Raw genomic sequence first — 22,656 nt, 5'->3', positions numbered from 1 at the left:
GTGCATTTGGATGGACCGAGGAAGAAAGGAAAAGGGGAAAATCTGATCCACGCTAACGCAATGTACAGGAATACAAAAAATAGGAAATACTGAAACATCTGAACACGCATGCATCCTGTAAAAATAATTGTCGAAGCCTCATTCATATGCAAATGAATTATAAAAAAAAGCACGGATTTATACAGCGTATTTACATATGATCATTGCGCTTTGTAGCTGAACACTATGGCCAAAGACAAACCTTATCAACCGACAACCATTTAGTATCATTCAGGGACGTACATGTAGCTCTATATGCCTACATGAACAGAACCCTAATCAGCCTTCATATATAATAACCATCGCAGACCAGTTCAGCTCCTCGAGTTTCGTACGAGTAGACCGGGACAATTAGCAGGAGTTCTTTGTCCAGGGGAATTTCAAGCTATAGCTAACTTTTCCACTATAAATAGACACCGCGGGGCACGAACGAGCTCCTTGCCAATTGAACTATTCATACTGGTTCTATTTGGTTCATTGGTTCTATAGGAGAGTCTCCGATCAATCGTAGAATCTACCTGGAAATTTGTAGAAGATAGTGCTCACCTTCTGGAACAGGGAGTTATTGTCAATGTCGCTGATGCCAAAATGACTGTATTAGGAGTTTTGCTTGAAGTGAGTATTGCCATATGGCTGTATCTTTTACACCAGCCTTGACTGAAGCCATAATACATACGTCTAAAATACCTAATCCTCTCTTAGAAAAACAAAACGGTTCGTAAGCTGTCCTGTATCTGTATGTAGAACCTGAAATGGTTTTGTAAAGGCGAGAAAGAGCCAGTGGGGTTGCCGCAATTTCCTATAACCCTAATGTGTGTAGAACCCCTAGAACGTGTGATAAAACTGAATAATTCACAAGAGCTGCCTGTTATGCTTATTACTTGGTTTTTTTACATCTATGCAGGCTTTTGCACGATTAGAGACAACTTCCGTTGAGGTAATGTACTAATCAAAACAGTCATTTTATTTATATCACATGCAGTAGGATGTGCACCAAAGTGGTTTCATCTCCAATTGCATAATTCAATGACTACTATTACAGTTTAAAAGTTGAACTCAAGTTGTAACAGAAGTATGATATTTTGGATCAAATAAATTCAGAGGTCACTTTTATAGTCCATTTGGCTTCCTGAAAAGCTACTCAAGTCAGTGTATCATTACGTTCTCTACATGACTGGTCAAGGGTGGCCCACGGTGACCAGTGCCAACCAGGAACTCTTAATAATAATATAGCAACAAAAGCAATGGGTTTAGATGCAACTTTTGAATGTGGGTCTTTTTCATTCAAAGGCTCACAATGGCAACAAATTTTGGGCTATGAAGACAAATGAGGCATCAATATTTGCACAACAAAACTGGGCTTCCTTCTGGTATTTCAATTTTAATCTTATTATCTCATGATAAAGGGGGGGCTAATTACTTTTTGGTAGATTTTTATAACGATAGTATATATTTATACAATTTTGGTGTTCTATTTAGAAAGCAACGTTTTCTGCTTCAGTGATGACAATAATGGACACCATAAGCGCCACCTTACTAACAAACAAACTCCCAGAGGAACCCGCCACCGAAGTAACTACACCATACTTAACCAAGTCTTGGCAAACGATACGAAATGATGGACTTCAGGACAGGACGTTTCGAAATAGCAAAACTGAGGTTGCTGTTCCGAAAAATATCAAATTCCTATTTAAAGATGAGTCACCATGCGATGAAAATTGTGCTACCGTCAGTGTTAATGTAAGTTGAAAAGATTGATTATATTTATCATATAATGTTATTGAATGTGGAAATACAGCATCTTTTTCTAAAACGTGCCGTAATGTCATCAGAGATGATCGAAGTTCCTGCAATGTGTCGTTGGGTGTAAGGGTGTCATTGTTTTGTATCACGGGGAACACGAATCCCCCAAAGACAGTAGTTAAGCTGATGAATGTAACCTACATTCGAAATTTAAGAAACTTTCTCTATAGTAGTACACCATTTTTCAATGGTAGACAGGTCGTCTTTGAAATGTTGCACAGATCATGAGATGTGTTGTTGTAAATCGGTTTGTTATACATTGCTGCGTTGTTCAGGAAGAGCTGATACCGACAATCCAAGTAAAGAACAACGCAGGATAAGAAACGAACACATCCGAAAACACTTGACTTGGATACATCAATTCTTAGCCAAATTCACACCAAGTGACTATCATACTATATGGCCACATCACACGCATAAATGACACCAGCTTCCCAAAACTTTGTATATAATGGCTACGCCGAAGACAACAGACCCAAATAAAGACCATCAGAGCGTTGGAGCGACTGTCTATTGGAAAACTGCCTGACGAAGGGAGCGGGAACACTTTGAAGCTCAGAGACTTGCCTAAGACCGGAATCTGTGGAGAACTTTGATTCGTGGCTGGCTGCCACCTTGGCAAATCCTATATTCACAAGAAAGAAATATTAAGGGAATAATTCAAAACTCGACCGACGGTTGTACCGCGTTCCATTGTTTAGAACAACAGAAACCGGCTGTAACTGGACGGAACCGCCCGGAACCGGCGGCCGATTGCCGGTCGAGTTTTGCTTTCATCCCTAAGTCGAAGAAACTTGGTCGGTGGTGTAAAATAAATATGATTGGTTTTATTTCTAGTGTGAGTTTATCTTTTCAAATACTTCTATAGATATTATACACGCATTCTAACACGTTTAACTATGGAGTTCAGAGTGATCGCTTGGAGGTCCAGGCTTCGATAATTACCGTAACTTTTACCGCCGATGACAACACGCCACTTATTGTGAGAGATACACCAGATATGGTACTACGAATGCCAAGAGAAATATCAGATACGTCAGATGTGGATAACATATTCACTCCCACATATAACAGTACTATGATGCATACTGTGAATAATACACATGGTGATCAAATTATCTTTGTTTCACTGACATCATCATCATCAGAGAGGAACATGTCGTATGTAGTATTGGTTGGCTTTGATGTTTATCCAACTGTAGACAAATACGATGAAGTTGTGGTGTTTTCTGGCGATATATCATGTACAGGTGTGTAACAGTTTAATTTCCTATTGAGTACCATTTAAAACATAGATTTATTCACCATTTGCACGCTCCAATTAGAGCCTAGAATCGACAACAGACGTGAAAGGAAAGAATTACGTAACAATACACAATGTCACATGATTGGTTCAATTTTTCCATTCACGTGTGCTCCCACTTCGAAAACTGTAAACTTAGGCAATAGAACCAAATTAGTTCGATCTTTCGATCGACCTTCGATGCTTGGTCGATCGTTGTTATTTTGCAAATCAATTAATTACCTATTATTAATTGTGATTATGAATCTGTGTATGTTGCCCAATGCACATTGCTTAATAAATATTTACCAGTAATTCTGATTAATTAGTCGATAGTTCATCGATGCAGCATAGGCGGTTGTTCCAATGATCGAACAAATTTGATTCTGGTGCCTTAATAGGGAGTTTTCGATTTCCACGACGGATGTTGTTGTCGTCACCACGACGGTTTTCAGACTCTTGGAATCTCAGAATTTGGACGACGACGCATTGCGAAGTCGACGACGGCAACATTTGGTGTTTTACCGTCGCAGAACCATCCGTCGTGGAAATCGAAAACTTCCAAATGACCGTGGAAGGAACGAAGTTATTACAATTTGTCTCAAGTAGAAGTTACATCAGTACGTGTTTGGCCCAGAATATAGTTTGACGTTTGCCGTTGCAACAAACGCAGCAGCTTTGTTCCTGCCGCTATAAACAATGTGCCGACATTTGTCGAAGATATAAACGAAGTTCCGAACAAAGCTATTCACATGAGCGCAGAGGAATTTTAACCAAAATTGAGCCCGGAGGTGCAACGGAGAAAGAAACTTCGGATTATGGACTGGTTCTCTGTACTAAGATTGTTACTGAATACATCATAACTTATTTCACAAAGAGTCACATTTTGGTGGCATGGTGTCCAATATTTAATGGTGTCCAATATTTAATGGTGTCCAATACTTAATGGTGTCCAATATTTAAGGAAGCAAAGTGATCTGGTGGGTTTCCATACAATATTTACCACATGCTTTATATTGGAAGTGAACGTAAATGTCATAGAAGTGAGGTGAAAGAGTGTATAGAACTATAGCAGGTCAACTATCAAAAAGCATTATCGTAATTATTATTGAAATGTGTTTTTTTCTCCAAGATCCCGCCTCTCCCAATCTTGAGGCCACAGTGACACCAGGAGACAGAGCAATAATAACCGGACGAAAAGGAATGGTAAACCTTCGAATATTGGAACTAAGTGAAGACTTAAAGGCAACTTACCTGTGTGATGATCTAACTGGTGAAGCTTTGTTTGGCGATGACGGCAAATTATCACCAGATATTCTCACTACTTATGTAGCTAATTTTAGCGGTGATTATATTCTTGATGTGGCTATGTGCAGCTGTTTGTTTTGGGACTTTTATCTGGAGACTGATGAATGGAGTTCAGAAGGGTGTAGAGTAAGTCTTTGACAATGATTGATCTTTAATGTTGTGCCATGCTTATGTTACACTGGAGGACTGCATATTGGGTATAGTCCCAGCAGCCTGCCCAATAGCGAGTTTAGGCATAAGAAGAGGTAGGCGATGTTCTTGGTACTCTGTTGACCACGCTGTATACCGGGTGAATTTATTGACTTCTTGGCGATGAGTTAAGTGGTTGATTTTTTTTTGTGGAACATCATTACCATATTAATGAATATTACTATAATTATTATTCACAAATAATTGTACTTACATTTCCAATAAACTTCTCTATAGGGTGGGAGCATAAGCCATGAAAGCGGACTAACATTGCAGATTCTTTTTATAGCTGCTTCATTATGTTGCGCTAACCAGTCCGACCGACTCAGATTTTGCGTTTTGGGAGTGTTTTTTTTTTTTTTTTTTAATCATGTAAAATCAGCCGTTTGCCAAATATGTTTGCCAAAATATCATAAATTTTTGCCAAAATTTCAGGCTTTTGGTGATGTTTTTGGGTCATTTTAGCCTCCAGAGAAAAATAAGAAAAAATCCCGACAGTCGCGACCCTACTTGAAAAGTCCATCCGCACGTAAAACAGAGTGTGTTTTTTCGTCGCCTAATGCGAAGACCCATTTCAACTTTAATATGTTCTTAAGAATATATCAAATATGAATCAAATCAGACATTTTATATGGAATTCATTATCCTTGAATTACTTTTTTCAAATAGGCCTACTTAGTAAGAGGCAATACAATTTTATCTTTTGCAGCCTGGACCAGGTTCGACTTCAAGTGTCACAGAGATCCTGACAAACCACATGACATCATTTGCTAGTACATGGATAGTGCCACCTGCACCCCTGGATTTCGATTACATTTGGGCTAATGCGAGCTTCTATCAGAACCCGACCATCTATATATCAACTATCGTCATTTATGTCGTATTCTTTATGTTGTTTCTTTGGGCAAGAAGGAAGGACAAAAAGGATTTATTCCGGGTATGAAAATGAACTCTAATTGAATCAAAGTAGACCAATTCTTAGGCATATAGTTTACTCCAATTGCCTGTGTCAAAAGCTATTTTCCTCCTTTTTCTAAAATGTTCTCTTATTTTATTAGGAGCCATAGTTTATTCCATATAGCCCAATACCCAACCACTTTAAACGTATGCAATGTATATTGTTCAACATGGTCGACACCAAATGCCCTAATATATACCTTTGTACATTGAATTATACCATGATTAGAAAGAAAGAATAGTGTACCAACCCAAAGTGTTACAATTAAACAAGACAACAAATAAACACAAATCCCGAACCCACGACCTTACGGAAGGGTATGAAACATAAGTAATAGTATAGGTATCTCGGTTAATTTGACAAAGCCATGTTCTTAAAAGACGATACCCATATCGGCATTTTTTTTTCATTACAGTTAGGTGTGACAGCACTGAAAGGTAACAACCCGAGACACAACTACTTGTACGAAGTGGTGGTGGTAACTGGGAAAAGGTCACATTCAGGAACAAAGTCGAAGGTAACAAATAATTTCACGTTTTTTGGGGGTGTTTTTTTTAGGTCTGAAAGTCTAATCATTGTAATATTTGAAAATAGTAATGATGTTGCCTGTGTTTTCCCAGAAATATATTTAGTGTTGGGAATTCTTCAATTTTTTCAATTGTTTTAGGAAGAGGGGGTATTTTGTATTCTTGGCCCTGGAAGCCACAATCTCTAGCTACGCCACTGCAGCTAGTGACGAATCTTTAAAAGTAAAGACATTGGAGAAGATGAAAACATTTTTTATTAACATGAAGTGCATTGAAACATGAAATAAATTTGATCTGAAACACTATTTGTAAGTTATTTGGTAGGTATATGGCTTTCAATACCAAAATTGATTAGCTCTGCACCATGCACACTCTTGGTCAGGAGCGCCCGGTCTACTTTCGCCCCCGGGAACCCTGACCCAAAGTTACGCCACTGAATAGTATATCAAACTTAACAATCCTCTATCTACCACACCATATTATTCTGTACCAGGTTAGTTTTATTTTGTCTGGAGATGAAGACGAGACAGATCCAAGGACATTTGAAGACGACAAGCGACCAATTCTTGAGCGTGGTACTGCAGATAGATTTCTATTGGCAGTTCCAAGGTAAATATCTAGATATCTTGGACGGGAAGATTATCATCATTAATAACTAAAGATCATATTTGAATATTCACATTAAAAAGCGCAGTTATTTACAGTGCGCTATACGTACGGATAAGCCAACAAGCCTCGACACATATTACTATTCGCACCAAATAAACCACTTTGCAACAATCAGGAACTTATAGCTAAGAATCGCATACCCTGTACACACCATTATAAACTATCGCAGGGCTTAACCCTGACATTATGTTAACCTTTGGGCCTGATAACTGCCACTTGTTAACGTATATAAAAGTATAATTTTAGAATGACAGACTTGGCAAAAAAGGTCAAATTTGGGCAAAAATACTCAGTTCTGAAGAAAATCCTAGTTTTTAAACATTAATTGAAAACAATTTTACAGAAGAATTTTACGACCCAAAAAAATGGTTCAAAGACATTTCTTGGGAATTTTTCTCCAAAACTGAGCATTGTTGCCCAACTTCGACCTCACAAATGGATTTACCATGTCTGCGCCATTCTAAATATGTATACTTTTATATACCAACAATATTGAGGCTCAAAAGTTTCCACACTTCCATGGCTAAGAACAACTTTAATTTGTTTGCAATACTTTTTGTTTACAGATCTTTGGGCGTATTAAACTACATGCGCATATGGCATGACAATTCTGGAAAAGGTAACAAACAGAGTTGGTACCTGCAGTACATTGCTATTCGGGATATTCAGACGAGACAGCGGTTCTTTTTCATCTCTAATCAGTGGTTTTCACTCGTGGATGGAGATGGGCAGGTAAAGCTTTGTTGAAATAAGATTTGCAAGTAATATGTTATATATATTAAAAGAAGTAAAACAATATATGTTTGAATTATAGTTCAAAAGGTACGGAAGAACGTTACTGCACATTTGACAGACAAACGCACTTCACACACACACGCGCGCACCCCGCCTCACGCAAGTTGCATAATAATAATATTTTAAATTTTAAGCGAAATATTACGGTTTCGTACATCGCAGCGGCGCTTGTAATAAGTGACGTCATTATGACGTCATTTATCTTTGTGACCAGTCGTTGTTCAAATTACCTACACGCATTTGTCTACATGTGAAATATTGTCCTCCCCACTATATCTTGTGAATAATTGCTTATTTTTATGACAAAGTAAACATACTGTTAATGTGCGTTTTCTTAAAACGTTTTAAAAACATAGACATAGATAGACATAGACCCATCCTCACCTCCGCGAATTTGCGGTATTTAATATTTAAGGTAATTAATAACCACAAACAATAACAATGGCATTACGGATTTTCTTCTGTGCAGGTGGACCGATTGTTACCTATAGCCGGCAAAGAACAGATGCAGGATTACAGTCTGATATTTGAGTCCACGGCCGGGAAAAATCTACGCGATGGACATTTGTGGTTCTCAATATTTTCGCGCCCAGCAGGAAGTCGATTTACCTGCGTACAACGTGTTGCCTGTGGTCTGCTAATACTTTGGTTGGAGCTACTCGTTAACATCATGTGGTATAAAGTTGCGGCTCCTCCAGCCTCGACGGCTATGATCTTGATTGGACCGTTCGCTATTTCCCCAGCTCAAGTAAGGCAACATGTCATAACGACAATATTTCGTGAACATTTATGACGCATCCATTGTATGTATAACAAAAATAGATACGTTAAAAGCCTAATTTGTACCTAAAGGCCAAACTAGCTGTGAAGCTTTGAAAAGTATTTAATTCCTAATAAGTCATAATAAATAAGAAACAATGCTGTAACGAGCACAGGGACATGGAGAAACTAATCCCCATTAGCTCAGAATACTGTGACGAAATCAAATTTGTTTGTTTGTTAGGCCTGTTAAAGACATAAATTTACCTTAATCATGTATCAGAGTAGTGCAATTGCTGCAAATGCAAATATACTGGAGCTGCTCATCCGTCCTAAATTTTGTTTAGCAAGATACAGCTTTCGAAATAAGCGGATACGTGCAGTTGGCCTACACCCTTAAGTGTGTGATTATTACGTAGTCAATTCACCACACACGGGTGAATGGGAGATGTCCACCAACTTTTTCTAATGTTGTGCTCGGTACGCCATGCACTGATAACAGTTTAACTTATTCCTTAATTGTGTACTATAAATCATTAAGAGTATTAGTAAATTAACGACTTGTTAACGAGTTTGGTTTATTTTCAGATAAGTATTGGCGTTCAAACCACAATTATCATATTACCTGTGACAATCTTTGTAATGCAACTTTTCCGTAAATCCCGACTTCGACGCAAGCGACCGTCGCGGTATGCTGTCGCTCAGCGAGACAATCGAAAACGTGATAACCCGTATGTCGTGAAGAGCAGCGCATCCATCAATGAAGATCAACGTACTGAAGAGGCAAGTATATCGCACATAGATGACAAGCTAATGAGAGTTTGACACATTTCATCAACTAGATCGTAGTCAGTGTCGGGGTGTTCAGAGATTTTGTGCCAAAGGTCAAGGGGTATTTCCGGCCTGAGGCCAAATATCTTTAAAATGCCTCTTGTGAAAATGTATAAGTTGCGTTCGTCACGATTTTGGGTTTAGTCGTCCTGGTAGCGTCCTTTTTAGATTATCTGAGTGGATGCATTTTTTTACATAATAAAGTAATTGGTGACATAATAAAAGTCAGAGAAAAATAAACTAGTTCTCGTCTGACACCACGTGTCAATCAAACTCAGGAACAACATGCATACGATTTGACGTGATGAATTACATTTCTAATTATAGCGTGCCCTGAGATTAGTTTTTCACTTTCAAACATAACCGTCTCAAAAGTTAGGTCTTACAAATAGGAACTTTCTTTCATCATGTTCATGAAGACACCATATCAACAATACCTAGAAAAGTTACCTTTTGCTTGTAGAAGTACCACCCGGAAGTACCGACAACGTTCGCCATTTTCTGCGATTCCTTTTCTCCGATAGAGGCACCAGACGAATGAACATTAATTTGATGTACTGCACTAACAAATAACGGGCTGTTAGGGCGTTGATCATCAGACGCGAAATAGTTTATTTATGTCTGTCTCTTATTATAACAATTTGGCTCGTAATTAATTCCCTATCACTGTTGACGGTTGAAACGTTGGGTAATATGTACCAAATGTTGAACCAACTGTGAAGAATTCAACTGTTGGGTTGGATAGTGTGTGTTATTTGCAATGTGTTTTACCCAAACAGCTGTTATTAGTTGGCCAAATGTTGGGTAAATATTACTCAGCATATCGTTTTAACATATATATTTATACACATCATATCACAATTAGATTGTACGATCTAAAACACCAATGGGCACATCAGCGGTAACTCTCACAATTGAAACCAAACAAAGAAAGAAACCAAGAAAGAAACAGCCACATTTGTTACCCTGGTGGTGTATCATTATAGCATGGATAGTGTCCATATTATCAACGCTAGCTGCGACTTTGTTCACAGTATTCTACGGGATACAACTGGGAGACATGGAGACTAGGGAATGGTTAACATCAACAATGGTGTGTTTCTTAACTGACATCCTTTTCGCACAACCGATAAAGGTAAAATTGATTATTATTGCATTTTGTATTGTTAAAATGTATCCGTGTGAAAATGTACAGATGCGTGGCAAACAAAGAACATCCAGTCAGTCAGCCAGGATGTCTCGAAACTACCAACTTGCGACTTTACACTCATTTCGTGGTAGGAGGTCACAATTGTTGACAGTCTCAATTTATACGATTGACCTTTTCGGTAAGTCCCATAAAGTCTTTGCGAGTACATCTGATATGTCGTTTGACGTCACGCCGGTCTGCCCTGATGCGCACATCGTTTATCAAACATCGTTACTGCGCATTGCAAGTCGGCGTGACGTCAAATAACGACATCTCAGGTGTACTCACAAAGGCTTACGGGATTAACCGAAAAGGTCAATTACGTCGGGTATGATATGTACAGGCGCTGTTTGATTAAATACATCATAACTATTTATTTGGCTGAACAAAAAAAGGCAGAAAGATACTCTTACTCTTCAGGGCCTTTGTATAAACTTAACTTCATGTGACCAATTGGCACTCTTGAATGACTTTTAATGATTTACATGCATACTGCAAAGAGAATGATGTCAAGAAGTACAAGTAATAAATTTCTTTCATCATGTTTTCACAGGTCATTGTTCTAGCGATTGTATTATCATTCCTGTTCAAACGACCAGATGTTGATGACGAAGCAGATCTTGAGCAGGATGAAGAAGACTACGGGTTGAAACCAGATGAGGAATGGCTGCACGATTTTCAAGGTATACGGTAATAATCCTAAAAAAAGATCAATTAGATATAGTTTTTGATGTCACTTTTTTTGTGTAATAATCAATGAATAACCGCTTAAAATTATTATGTAACATCAATATTTTACCGCTAATTTTTTGAAAAAAAGTGAAAACATGGAGGTACCGTAATATTATAATTGACCTTTTCGGTAAATCCCATAAGCCTTTTCGAGTAGACCTGAGATGTCGTCATTTGACATCACGCCGATGTGCACATCGCTTAGAGAACATCGCTACTTCGCATTTCAATGCCGTGAGAGAAGTGCGCAGTAACGATGTGCGCATCGACATGATTACAAATGACGTAATCTGAGGTCTACTCGCAAAGGCTTATGGGATTTACCGAATAGGTCAATTATTGGTCAAAGAAGAAATCCTATTATCAGTACTTGCTTTTTTATCATTACGTGTTTTCACTATTCCTCCTTTCTTTTCCAGGGTTTTCAAAACCTACCCGGTCAACTTTAAAACCACCAAATCCAACCAATACGGAAGAGATCCGATCGCAACAGCTCAAAGTTATACAAATGCATTCTATTTTGAGAGAGATAATCATGTACATCATATTTGTGGTGGTTTTAATGATGATTGGATATGCTGGTCAAGATAAACACAACTTTCTTATGAAAGATCAGTATGTACAGTTATTGGATACTGGCAATAGGAATTACACGTTTTCGAAGGTGAGGATGATAATAATTATTAACCCTCGTCCTAGTTTTTGTAAATACGGGATCAGGGGTGGGGGTTGCAACCCATAATTTCTATAATAAACATCATATACCGTTATTACGTGATACCAATGTATAGCCATTGGTCTCCCGTATCCAATGACAGCAAAGAAAGTACAAATATATCCCACATATAATACCGCTATGACGTCATAATGTGAGCGTGCAATTCGGAAATTCTGCCTATGTACAAATTAAAGTTGATTTTCGGATAAATATTCTGCAATGTAAAAACTATCAAGTAAAAAGTCCATATCTCTCGGAATAATTTTATAGGATGTAAATGAAAATCATATATTTAATTGTAGAAACCTATATGCTGGCCCCATATACATTGTTGGTGGTCGGCCCTACCCTCGTGTATGGATGGTAAAGTACTGGGGTAAAAATTATTATCACTAAAATGCAAGGGATGGATCTACGATTAGCTCGAGTTGTTTGGGCGTAAATACGTGCACATTTTATGTTGGATGAAAACCCCTTCGTATGACTAGGTTTAAAGGGCTATTTCGTGATACACAGCCTCCTCCCCACACTTTTCGATAAAGATATCGGCTGAAAATATCATAAAAAGAACATAACTAGTATCACGAAATACTCCTTTAAAGATTATTCAGTTATTTCAAAATTACTACAAACTGAATGAAACTAAAATCGTTTTGAATCTGGAAATACTTCAGTGATGTATTAGGATATTCCAGAAATTAAAGGCACCGCCCCTAAAGAAGACATGGGATTCCCAAAAATCTTTGTTTGCTCTGGGAATTCCCCCAAAATGGTCATTATTTTCCCAACCCTAAACTTAAGAAGACATGGGAATTCCCAAGAAAAGGACACCTTTTTATTTTAGACTTGGGAATTCCCAAAAAGTTTGGCAAAAAATTTGCCTGTCTTCTAGTTCTTTAGGGACACTGGGAATTCCCAAAAATTTATGGTACAAATTTACATGTCTTCTTTAATTTCTGGAATCGCCCATTCTCTGTCTGATGTAATAATAATGTTCTTTTTATGATGTACTTTAGGTTCGAAGTGTTTACCATTTTTGGCGTTGGATGCGTACAGGATTTATACCAGCAGCGTATCCAGAGCGTTTGTACAATGGCGATTTAGACATAGAGGTAGCGGAGGAAAACTTATTTGGTGATCGCCAGTCTTATCTTTTTGGGCATGCAATCATCCGGCAGTTGCGAATTAAACCAGGTAGGGAACATTATTCTCCTCTTAGATATTTGCATTGTTGTTTTAAAGAAGGTATGAGCTAATATCAACGCTCTCAATCCCGGCTTTTTATCATGGCAATGTATACCCAGAATAAAGTAAATTTGTAATAATAAAATGAAGGGTAACGCCCATCTGAGAGTGTATGGAGCCTTTTGGTCAACAATCAATTTCACTTCGCAAAGCTAATACAACATTTTAGATTTACATGACATTAGTCATATTCTACTACTGAATATACACAGTTATCAGTATTATATTGGTGCTGTCTATCCGCTGTCTAAATGAGAGCCAAACAAAATGTGAGCCTAACAAATTAACTACTTCTATATTTGGATCGCAAAATAATGGGCATTCCAGTGTGACTTTTCCTGCTGTGCTTATATTTCTGTTGGTAAATTTCAGGTTCTTGTAGCGCAACACCTCAGTTTAAAAGTGTTATCCCAGAATGTAACGTGGAATATTCATATAGTGATGAAGACAGAGACGATTACAATGTAAGCTGGACAAACAGTTCAATGACTCGTACTGAATACCAATACAAAACCTCCGATGACATCGACAGCTATCCGTATTTGGGACGGCACGCGCTGTACAGGGGAGGGGGTTATGTGACGGTATTGAAAGATAACTACAATGACACAATGGAGCAAATAAATCAATTATACGAAGAGGCGTGGATTGATCAATACACCAGAGCTGTCTTTGTTGAAATGTCTTGCTATAATGCACAGGTAAGAGGTTAGTTCCACCGATCCAGTTCAAGGTACACACAACTATTTGGGCTTCAACCAATGCGTATCAAGCTAATGGTTAGCCTTACTCGGTAGAGGTATGTCAACAGAAAGGGATTACGAACGCGCAAATCCTGTATAATGTCATTGGTAATATTTATTGTAGAGAGTTGTTTTCCAGGAATGATGATTTCTTCAAAGGCGTGTAATAACGACCATTTTATTTCACATTTTTGATCATCCTACATTTGCGATGATGCTGCCTATCAGTTGAGGTCCGAATCCGAATCAATGAATCTTTCATTGTTTTCACGGTTGTAGGTGGGGACGAAACAATAACCTTTCTGTCAAAAAGAGGCCAAATTAGCAGCATTTTGTTTTTGATCTCGGTAAGCTTCTTTGGCAGAGTACATCATAAGAAATGTAAGTGATGTTTAAGTCTTGTCTTTCCTCACAGGTGAATTTATTTGCTGCTGTCACGTTTCTCCTGGAATTTCTGCCAGCCGGGGGTGGTCACCCAATCTACCGCGTCGACGCATTTCGTCTTCTTACTTACTCCGCAGGAATGGATCATATTCGTCTTACATGTGAGGTCATCTACTTCATATTCAGTATGTATTTCATCATCAAAGAATGTATGGCTATTCGGAAGGAAAAGAGGATGTATTGGAAAAAGTTTTGGAACTGGGCAGAATGGTGCATCATTGGATTTTCTATTGCGACTGCCGGTGTGTATTTCACCCGTCTGTACGTTACTGATCAAGTATTGGACAAGCTGAGTGCAGCAAGAGTAAGTTTTGATCCCTGTTTTAATTGTATGTATTTCTCAGAGGTAGTCCAATTTTGAAATGTTTGTTATGATGAAAGCCCATCAGTAGTTATATCCCGTGCTTATTGTTCTTAATATAGCAGACCATGAAAGAAGTCCAATATGAACTAACATTAATTAGAACATAAAGCTGTACTGATAGGACTAAAGCTTTTAAACAGTCAGGAGGCATTTCGCTGTTACTCCTGGCATGTCAATAGAGCATTCAAACAATGAACCAACGTAACACTTACTTTACGAACACATTTATGTATAATTATCTTCCATCATAGCTTATACATATTGTGTCCATTCTTTACAGAAATCTAGTGATACCGTCTATGTCAGTTTGCAATACATCGCTTATCTGACGGAAATTTACAATTATTTCCTGGGGTGGGTTGTGTTTATGTCCTCTCTCAAATTCATCAAACTTCTGCGCTTTAATCGTCGCATCGGGCTTCTCTCGGCTACCATCTGTAACGCGGCGTCGGATCTGATGCAATTCGGCTTCATGTTTACCATTGCATTTCTTGGATTCACAACTGTGTTCTATCTGGTGTTTAATGGGAAACTCTACGATTACGCGACGTACATTAACACATTCGAAACTCTGCTGACGACAATGTTGAACAAGTTTTCATACCGTGGTATGTAAATTAAAAAAATTTATTATGATGATAATGGTTAGTATATGGACCTTATAAACCACTTTGTTTTCAAACACAAAGAATTAAAGAATTCAGAGTTATTTGATCATTGATGCTTGCATGTTTTATTACACAGATCAGGGCTCAAAATTAGATCTTGTATAGAGAACATTACAAGTTGCGATAATAGCGGGCAAGTTCTGACACAGTTCTTGCCCAGATGTAAAGTTGTAAATTTGTAAATACTTACATCAATAAAGGAACTTTCAATGATTATTAAATCAGAAAATCTAAATAAAATATTCGATTTGTGTATGTTTGTAAAGCATAATAGATGTGCCAACATACTCAGCAAATGATAAAATCAAACACGACTTAATAAGGGTAAAAAGTCACAGTTTAGTCAAATGGTGAAGGAATCTGTCCGTACACACTAAATATTAGAAAATATACTTAATGGCAATTTATTGACTTAGTTTTCACTGTTATACTGGTTTCATACTTTCATGCCGCTTGCCGTTGAGCGGCGTGACGCTTCATCATGCCGCTTGCACTTGTCTGCAAGCGGCGCGGCACACCGCTGAACGGCAGCGGCATGACTCTGAAAGCCAATGTTGCCGCTCAGCACCGCTCCAAAATCGTATCATGTTCTCATACGCCAGAGCGGCACCGCACTGAGTTGACTTGAATTGAACTCCCAGCGGTGCTGCCGCTTGGGCAAAACGGTGGAGTGATCGATATATTAGCTTGCCGCTGGTCACCGCTAGCGTTTCTGGTGCGACTGCGCAGTGAAGCAAAATCATCTTCAGAGCGGCAAAACGGCAAGCGGCAGGAAAGTATGAAACCAGCATTTGTGTTAAACCATTCCTTAAAAATTTAATATTCCTTGCAGGGATGAATCACTGACTTTCTTGGTCGGGGTGGCGGGGTTGGCAAAATAAAATTTTCTGGGGCAAAAACGAAACAAATTCATAATGCATAATTTTGACCCGGTATTATCGGAGGGTATTATAGGGCCTACATATGAAGAGCTTTGTTTCAAAACCCTTACATCCACTTGAGCAATTTTGAGAAAACATCAAAAAATCATCAATAAAATCACTGATATAAGGGGGTTTGCAACAAAAGCAGTTTTTGGCGGGCTGCTCATCCTACCCAGGCATCCCGCCAAAAACTGCTTTTGTTGCAGACCCCCTTATATCAATGATTTTTTTGATGATTTATTAATGTTTTCTCAACATTTCTGAAGTGGATGTAAGGGGTTTTGAAATAAAGCTCTTCATATACCGGTTTCTCTTAGAGAGAATGTACATGTAAAGTCTTTGAGCTTCCAAACAAGGTTTTATTAGGATAAATGTGTACCCAATGTGCGCGCTTAGCGTGGAAATTGTTTGTATTTTACACTATTCTGGCCCATGATCGGGTGGAAAATGGGCACCTTGCCCTTTTTCTTTGCCTTCCCGATTTTCTTTTTCCTTTAATAATCAACAACAAATAATCATCAACAACAATAATCAATAAGAACAAACAACAACTTTAACGACAAGAACAAGAAGAACAACATCAACAATAACTATAACTTTCTCAGTGCGCAATCGTTATCTTACAACATTGACTAAATATTTATAATTGCAAATAAATCTCTTTGTTTCAAGATATCTACCAGGAGGAACGAATCATGGGACCGTTGCTGTTTTTCTTCTTCATGATCTTTGTCTCATTTATGTTGATCAACGTATTTCTTACAATAATCAATTTGTCATTTACGGTAAGAGTTGAAGGTCAACGAGGTTAAAGGCCTATTCAGTGATTTGCCCACCCAGAAGATCGTAAAATCCTTCGTTATATCCTACTAGTGGAAAAGCGAAAGCCGTGCGTTATGACAAAGGACATTTTACATGTATTTGTAATTTCTCTACTTAAGTAGAGAAATTGGCTACATACATGTAGGCATATTTAGATGGGGTTTCAACTTTATCAATAGAGACCTTGCGAAATGAAGTTACTTTAACTTTAACTTTAACTTAAACGTCTAGAGGATTATAAAGGATTATGTATTCAAAACCACATTGGGTTTGAATACATAATCCTCTATAATCCTCTAGACGTTAAAGTTAAAGTTAAAGTAACTTCATTTCGCAAGGTCTCTAATATTGCTGTTTCCCTCGTATTGTGCCAAACTATTGAATCCAAAAATACCAAATAACAATTTAATGACTTTCATTCACATTTAGGACATCTATACACAATTGTTTGTACACTTTTGCCAGGATCACTGCATAAGCCTTTAATTAAGGGGGTACTACACCCCTGCCCACTTTTGTGCCTATTTTTGCATTTTTCTCTAAAATTATAGCGCATTGGTGACAAATAAGATATGTATATTATAGGGCAAGGACTACAACTACTGCACTGGAAATTTTATTTCAGCACAGACAACAGTTGTGGAGTTACAGTCAAAAATGAGGGAAAACCAATATTTGATCAATAAATCAATAACTACTTGCCTTGAGTTGCTGAATTTTCAGTGCAGTAGTTGTAGTCCTTGCTCCTATAATATACCTATCTTTCTTGTCACCATTGCGCTATAAATTTTGAGAAAAATGCAAAAATAGGCTCAAAATTGGCCAGGGGTGTAGTACCCCCTTAAGCATATAGCAATATCAATATTTGCAACACACTATCAGATGGGTCAAAATTTATATGACACTTTTATAAGTATCTGCAACGATCCGAAATGTTTAATACATTTATATTCCAATCAAAACAATATTGTCGCACAGTGTCGTGCACAGGTTTTCAAAAGCATCACGGGTCTCGATTCCCCCGACTGGGGACAATTCCCCCGATTGACTGACTAAGGTGTAAGGGAGGGGGTGATTCAATTGTGTTTCTACTTGACGTTTGTTGTAGTAACAAAAACAAATTTCAAGTAGGCCTAACTCTAAATCTTGCTTGTTGAAAATACAAGTTGACCCCTATCCAAGTAAGGTATTGTAATGACATCAAGTAACTCTGAAAGTAAAAAATAGAGCACCTTAATTATGAGGGAAACAAGTTGCGCTGAGGACCCATTGTTATGTGTCGCGGCCTATCCAAAAAAAATATCAGGTCAAATCGTTATTTATAATAATTTTTATGTTCTAATTTAAGGTGGTACAACATAACATGATGCAGAAACAGAACGATTATGAAATTTTAGATTTCATGATCCAACATGTCAAAACAATGGTTGGATTACAAAAACCCGAGCCGAAAAATCAACAACCAATTCAAGATGATACACTGAATGATCCTGTTGATGATCTTCCTTACAAGGTCAACGAGCTATTGAGTTATATGGCCGCAGTGTACAACCCGACGTTCCTGGAAGATCTTCAAAGAAACCAACACTGGAAGCGAAAGACCGATGAAATAATATCGGTGTAGAACAGAATATTACCAATCTAAAGCTTGAAGATAGTATAACTGTCAATCATCTAAATGTAATTAATCGAACTAATTTAAATTGACTATGATCAATATGGCCAATAAGATTAAGATACTATTCTGTCAAAAGAACAAGTAGTAAACATGGTAGAGAAAGTATTGTATTACTATTTCAAAAACGATGTACTTAATAAGTGTTAAATATGACTTGTAATGTGATGCGTAATGATAATGTAAATGTTGATGTTGCATTAGTTAAAGTGCTGTAATTTATAGTGCACTACCCACAAGCCCCAGCACACTTTTCAAAAGAAGGTCAATGATTACGTATTTGCTTTTGCGAATTGAAATGCAGCCAAATCATATTGATAGTTTTGTTGCTGTGATTTTCTCAAATTATCAGTATGTTTATCACAGTAAACAAATAGTTATTTTAGGGTTGCAGATCGATTGTCCGAAGGTTAGACATAACCCACAAACCCCAGTACACTTTTCAAAAGAAGGTCAATGATCATTTCCTTTTGCGAAATGAGATGCGGCAAAATCATATCGATAGTTTTGTTGTTGTGATTTTGTCAACTTGTCAGTATGTTTATCATAGTGAACAAATAGTTATTTTAGGGTTGCAGATCGATTGTCCGAAGGCACAGACATAACCCACAAGCCCCAGCACACTTTTCAAAAGAAGGTCAATGATCATTTCCTTTTGCGAAATGAGATGCAGCGAAATCATATCGATAGTTTTGTTGTTGTGATTTTGTCAACTTGTCAGTATGTTTATCATAGTGAACAAATAGTTATTTTAGGGTTGCAGATCGATTGTCCGAAGGTATAGACATAACCCACAAACCCCAGTACACTTTTCAAACGAAGGTCAATGATAATTTGATTTAGCGAAATGAGTTGCAGCCAAATCATATTGATAGTTTTGCTGTTGTGATTTTGTCAACTTGTCAATATATTAATCATAGTGAACAAATAGTTATTTTGGGGTTACAGGTTGATTGTTTGAAGGGTCATTCAGTCCAAAAACCTTTTTTGGACTAATGACCCTTCGGATAACTGGGCTTTTTCCATTTTTAGTAGTTTTTGTTGAGATATTACAGTATTAATATTATGAGTATGAATAAAACGTGATTCGTATTTCTAGATACTGATACTATATTAAGGACCGTGTGTCTCTAAACATGCTGAAAGAACTGTTCGTCGGAAACTTTTTTTTTTGGCAATTTAATGCCCAAACCAACCACAACTAAAGAATTGACATAATAGTCAGGAATAAATTGGCTATCATATACTTTTTAATTTTTGACAATTGACCACATCGTTCTTGAAATATCAGAATTTTACAAAACTCCCTCATTTTCAAACATTTCCACGGATTCAAATATCAGTCAATGATCTGTATAATTTCGGAGTGAATACTGCGTATGTGGCGTCTATGTCATTGATTGATATTTGACTTCGTGGAACCGATGGAAACTGTGGTAGTTTCGTAAACCTCTTATACATCAAGAACGGAGCGGTCAATTGTCAAAATTGTCAAAGTATGTGATAGCTAATTTATTCCTCAAACATATCAACTATTTTTATTTTAAAAAAAACCAAGTAAAGTTTTCGACGACACAGTTCTTTCAGGGACACCCTTTATAACGAACAAAGTGCTGTTGACTTTTGACGTGAAAAACAAGTGGAATATTCAATGGGATAATTTGGGCATCGATCAGGACATTGATATTATTCACGTACAACAAGAATAGTCTTTAGGGGTGGTTTCAAAACTCGACTGCCGATTGACCAGCGAATGATGGCGGTTGAACCGCGTTCCATTGATTAGAACAATGTAAATTGGCTCAAACCGGGCGGAACAGACTGGCAACCGGCGGTTGAGTTTTGAAGCCGTCCCTTAAATAAGTACGCGGTATTATGGAAGATATTGATGTAATATGAGTTTGGGCGCGACATCTTAAAATTAACTTTGGTGAAAGGCATATTTTTTGATAATGGCACATTTGTTGTAATATAATTCATAATTAATCACGCTGTTTTATGTATAAAAATGTTTCATTATAATTCTATTTAAGATTACACTGTTGTGAACACATTGAGGCTTTTACGGTCTCGGTCACCCTTTGCACAGTATTTTGTGAGACCTGAGAAAACTAATCACGCTGTTTTATGTATAAAAATGTTTCATTATAATTCTATTTAAGATTACACTATTGTGAACACATTGAGACTTTTACGGTCTCGGTCACCCTTTGCACAGTATTTTGTGGGACCTCAGAACACATCAGATACACCCAATTGCATTCTGAACTTACGAGAAATGTCCTTCTGATATAAAATAATTTGGATTTTTTTTTTAATTCGCGATATAATACAAATTTTATGGCAAATAATTTAAAATTCACATTTTTGACATTTAATAGTCTTCGAAGTAAACTTAAATCTAATGATATGTACTTAAAATGCATGTAGCTGGGATGAAACAAAATTATATGAAAATTGTGACCTTTCGTATTGAAAATATACATGACGTTTCCCAAATGACCTAATACTTTTTAGGTCTTTTAGGCATTCCTCGTATTAGCCATTTGGTGTGTCTGATGTGCTCTCAGGTCCAACAAAAATACTGTGCAAAGGTGTGTGACCGATCCCTTAAGAGTAAAATATATGTACAACTTTTGGGCTCCATATGGAAGCAAGAGATGTACAAATATAGAAGACGGTTACAAATAATGCTAGTTTGTTAGGAGCTTTTAATATAAAAGAATGAAACATATAAACACTGGCACAATACAAGTATGAATATAAAATCTGCTATAATACAAGTGTGTAGTAGTTAACAAAGTCATGTTGAAAAATACAAAAATAACAATACATTTTTTCAAGCACACATCACTGAATGTCAGTAGGTAGTTGTAAATAAATATATAGATATATTTTCCTGCTTTTATGTATCCTTTGACTAGTACTATAGGTATCACTAACAACGATTCTGAATTCAAAGTCAAAATGTTTACCAATTATTATGGTATATGTATCTTATAAATCAAATCTACTGACGTGTTTGTAGAAATATGTCACAAAATAATGTGCTTGATAACGATTTTGTCCAGCATTTTGCTCTCAGATGACCTTGTAAACAACCTGTATTACTATACCTCATAAATATTTATTAGGTAATCCAGACATCTTATTGGTTAATAACGCCAGCGTCCGAGTACGGTATTTCGACTACTTCCCCGCGCCTATGCAATTACGCGAACGCGGGGAAGTAGTAAAAACTTCAGTCACCGTTCCTTCAGACGTGTAGCATTATGCTACACACGGCGATTCTGCAGATGCGTTTATCGTGAAAATGGCGTCTGCTGCAGTTATTTTGCCGAGATTACCGATGGATAATAACACGCGAATATGACGTTTTATGAAACAAAATGTTATTTATGGAAAGTTCAAAAAACAAAACATGTTGTATTTGTATACTCTTAAACCCCAGCACGTACCCTTAAACCCAATTACGTACAGTTAAACCCCAACTTGTACCCTTAAACCATTATACACATACCCTTTAAACCAAACTCGTACTATAAAACCCCAACTCTTGCCACTAAATATAGGACATTCCTCGTCGATTATACCGGAAGTTACTGTACTCTTGCCATTTACATCACAACCCAGCTGAAGAACGAAGGTTTCAGTTGCAACGTCGGTCCCTCCGTCAAAAATAGGTATGTCTGGTTGACCACATTTATATTATTTTAAAACATATTCCCTTAAACCCGACCCGAGGGCCTACCCTTAAACATTCATTAATTTTTGAAAAGGCTTCGACTCCATCGACAGGGACATGGTGTTCGCTATTTTGGGCTCGAAGACATTATGGCGCTCTAGAGAAGATTGTGACGGCAATCGGCGTGCTATATATCAACTCTAGAAGTTCAGTGTTTGTAGACGGCCTCCTGACTGAGGAATTTGATGTTACCACAGGAATACTTCAGGGAGATGTGTTGGCCCAATT

The 22,656-nt window shown here is 37.4% G+C and overlaps 1 protein-coding gene across 1 annotated transcript in view; it reads left to right on the top strand.

Annotated features, from left to right (window-relative positions):
* The window catches only part of LOC140150082 (polycystin-1-like protein 2), a 36,678-nt gene extending 16,615 nt beyond the window's left edge, over positions 1–20,063 (top strand). Inside the window, exons 13-32 of the mRNA XM_072172085.1 lie at positions 529–654; positions 944–976; positions 1,519–1,779; positions 2,711–3,092; positions 4,257–4,558; positions 5,331–5,558; positions 5,995–6,096; positions 6,600–6,715; positions 7,342–7,507; positions 8,040–8,318; positions 8,918–9,112; positions 10,026–10,295; positions 10,903–11,032; positions 11,501–11,745; positions 12,816–12,993; positions 13,417–13,745; positions 14,203–14,535; positions 14,876–15,203; positions 16,859–16,971; positions 18,357–20,063. Of these exons, the coding sequence (XP_072028186.1) occupies positions 529–654; positions 944–976; positions 1,519–1,779; positions 2,711–3,092; positions 4,257–4,558; positions 5,331–5,558; positions 5,995–6,096; positions 6,600–6,715; positions 7,342–7,507; positions 8,040–8,318; positions 8,918–9,112; positions 10,026–10,295; positions 10,903–11,032; positions 11,501–11,745; positions 12,816–12,993; positions 13,417–13,745; positions 14,203–14,535; positions 14,876–15,203; positions 16,859–16,971; positions 18,357–18,632 (4,392 nt within the window). The 3' untranslated portion in view covers positions 18,633–20,063. The remainder of the gene's footprint in view (positions 1–528; positions 655–943; positions 977–1,518; positions 1,780–2,710; positions 3,093–4,256; positions 4,559–5,330; positions 5,559–5,994; positions 6,097–6,599; positions 6,716–7,341; positions 7,508–8,039; positions 8,319–8,917; positions 9,113–10,025; positions 10,296–10,902; positions 11,033–11,500; positions 11,746–12,815; positions 12,994–13,416; positions 13,746–14,202; positions 14,536–14,875; positions 15,204–16,858; positions 16,972–18,356) is intronic.
* Positions 20,064–22,656: the final 2,593 nt, after the last annotated feature.

This window comes from Amphiura filiformis, chromosome 4, assembly GCF_039555335.1.
Source record: "Amphiura filiformis chromosome 4, Afil_fr2py, whole genome shotgun sequence".
Classification (NCBI taxonomy): domain Eukaryota; kingdom Metazoa; phylum Echinodermata; class Ophiuroidea; order Amphilepidida; family Amphiuridae; genus Amphiura; species Amphiura filiformis.
This window is presented reverse-complemented; position numbering and strand designations above follow the sequence as displayed.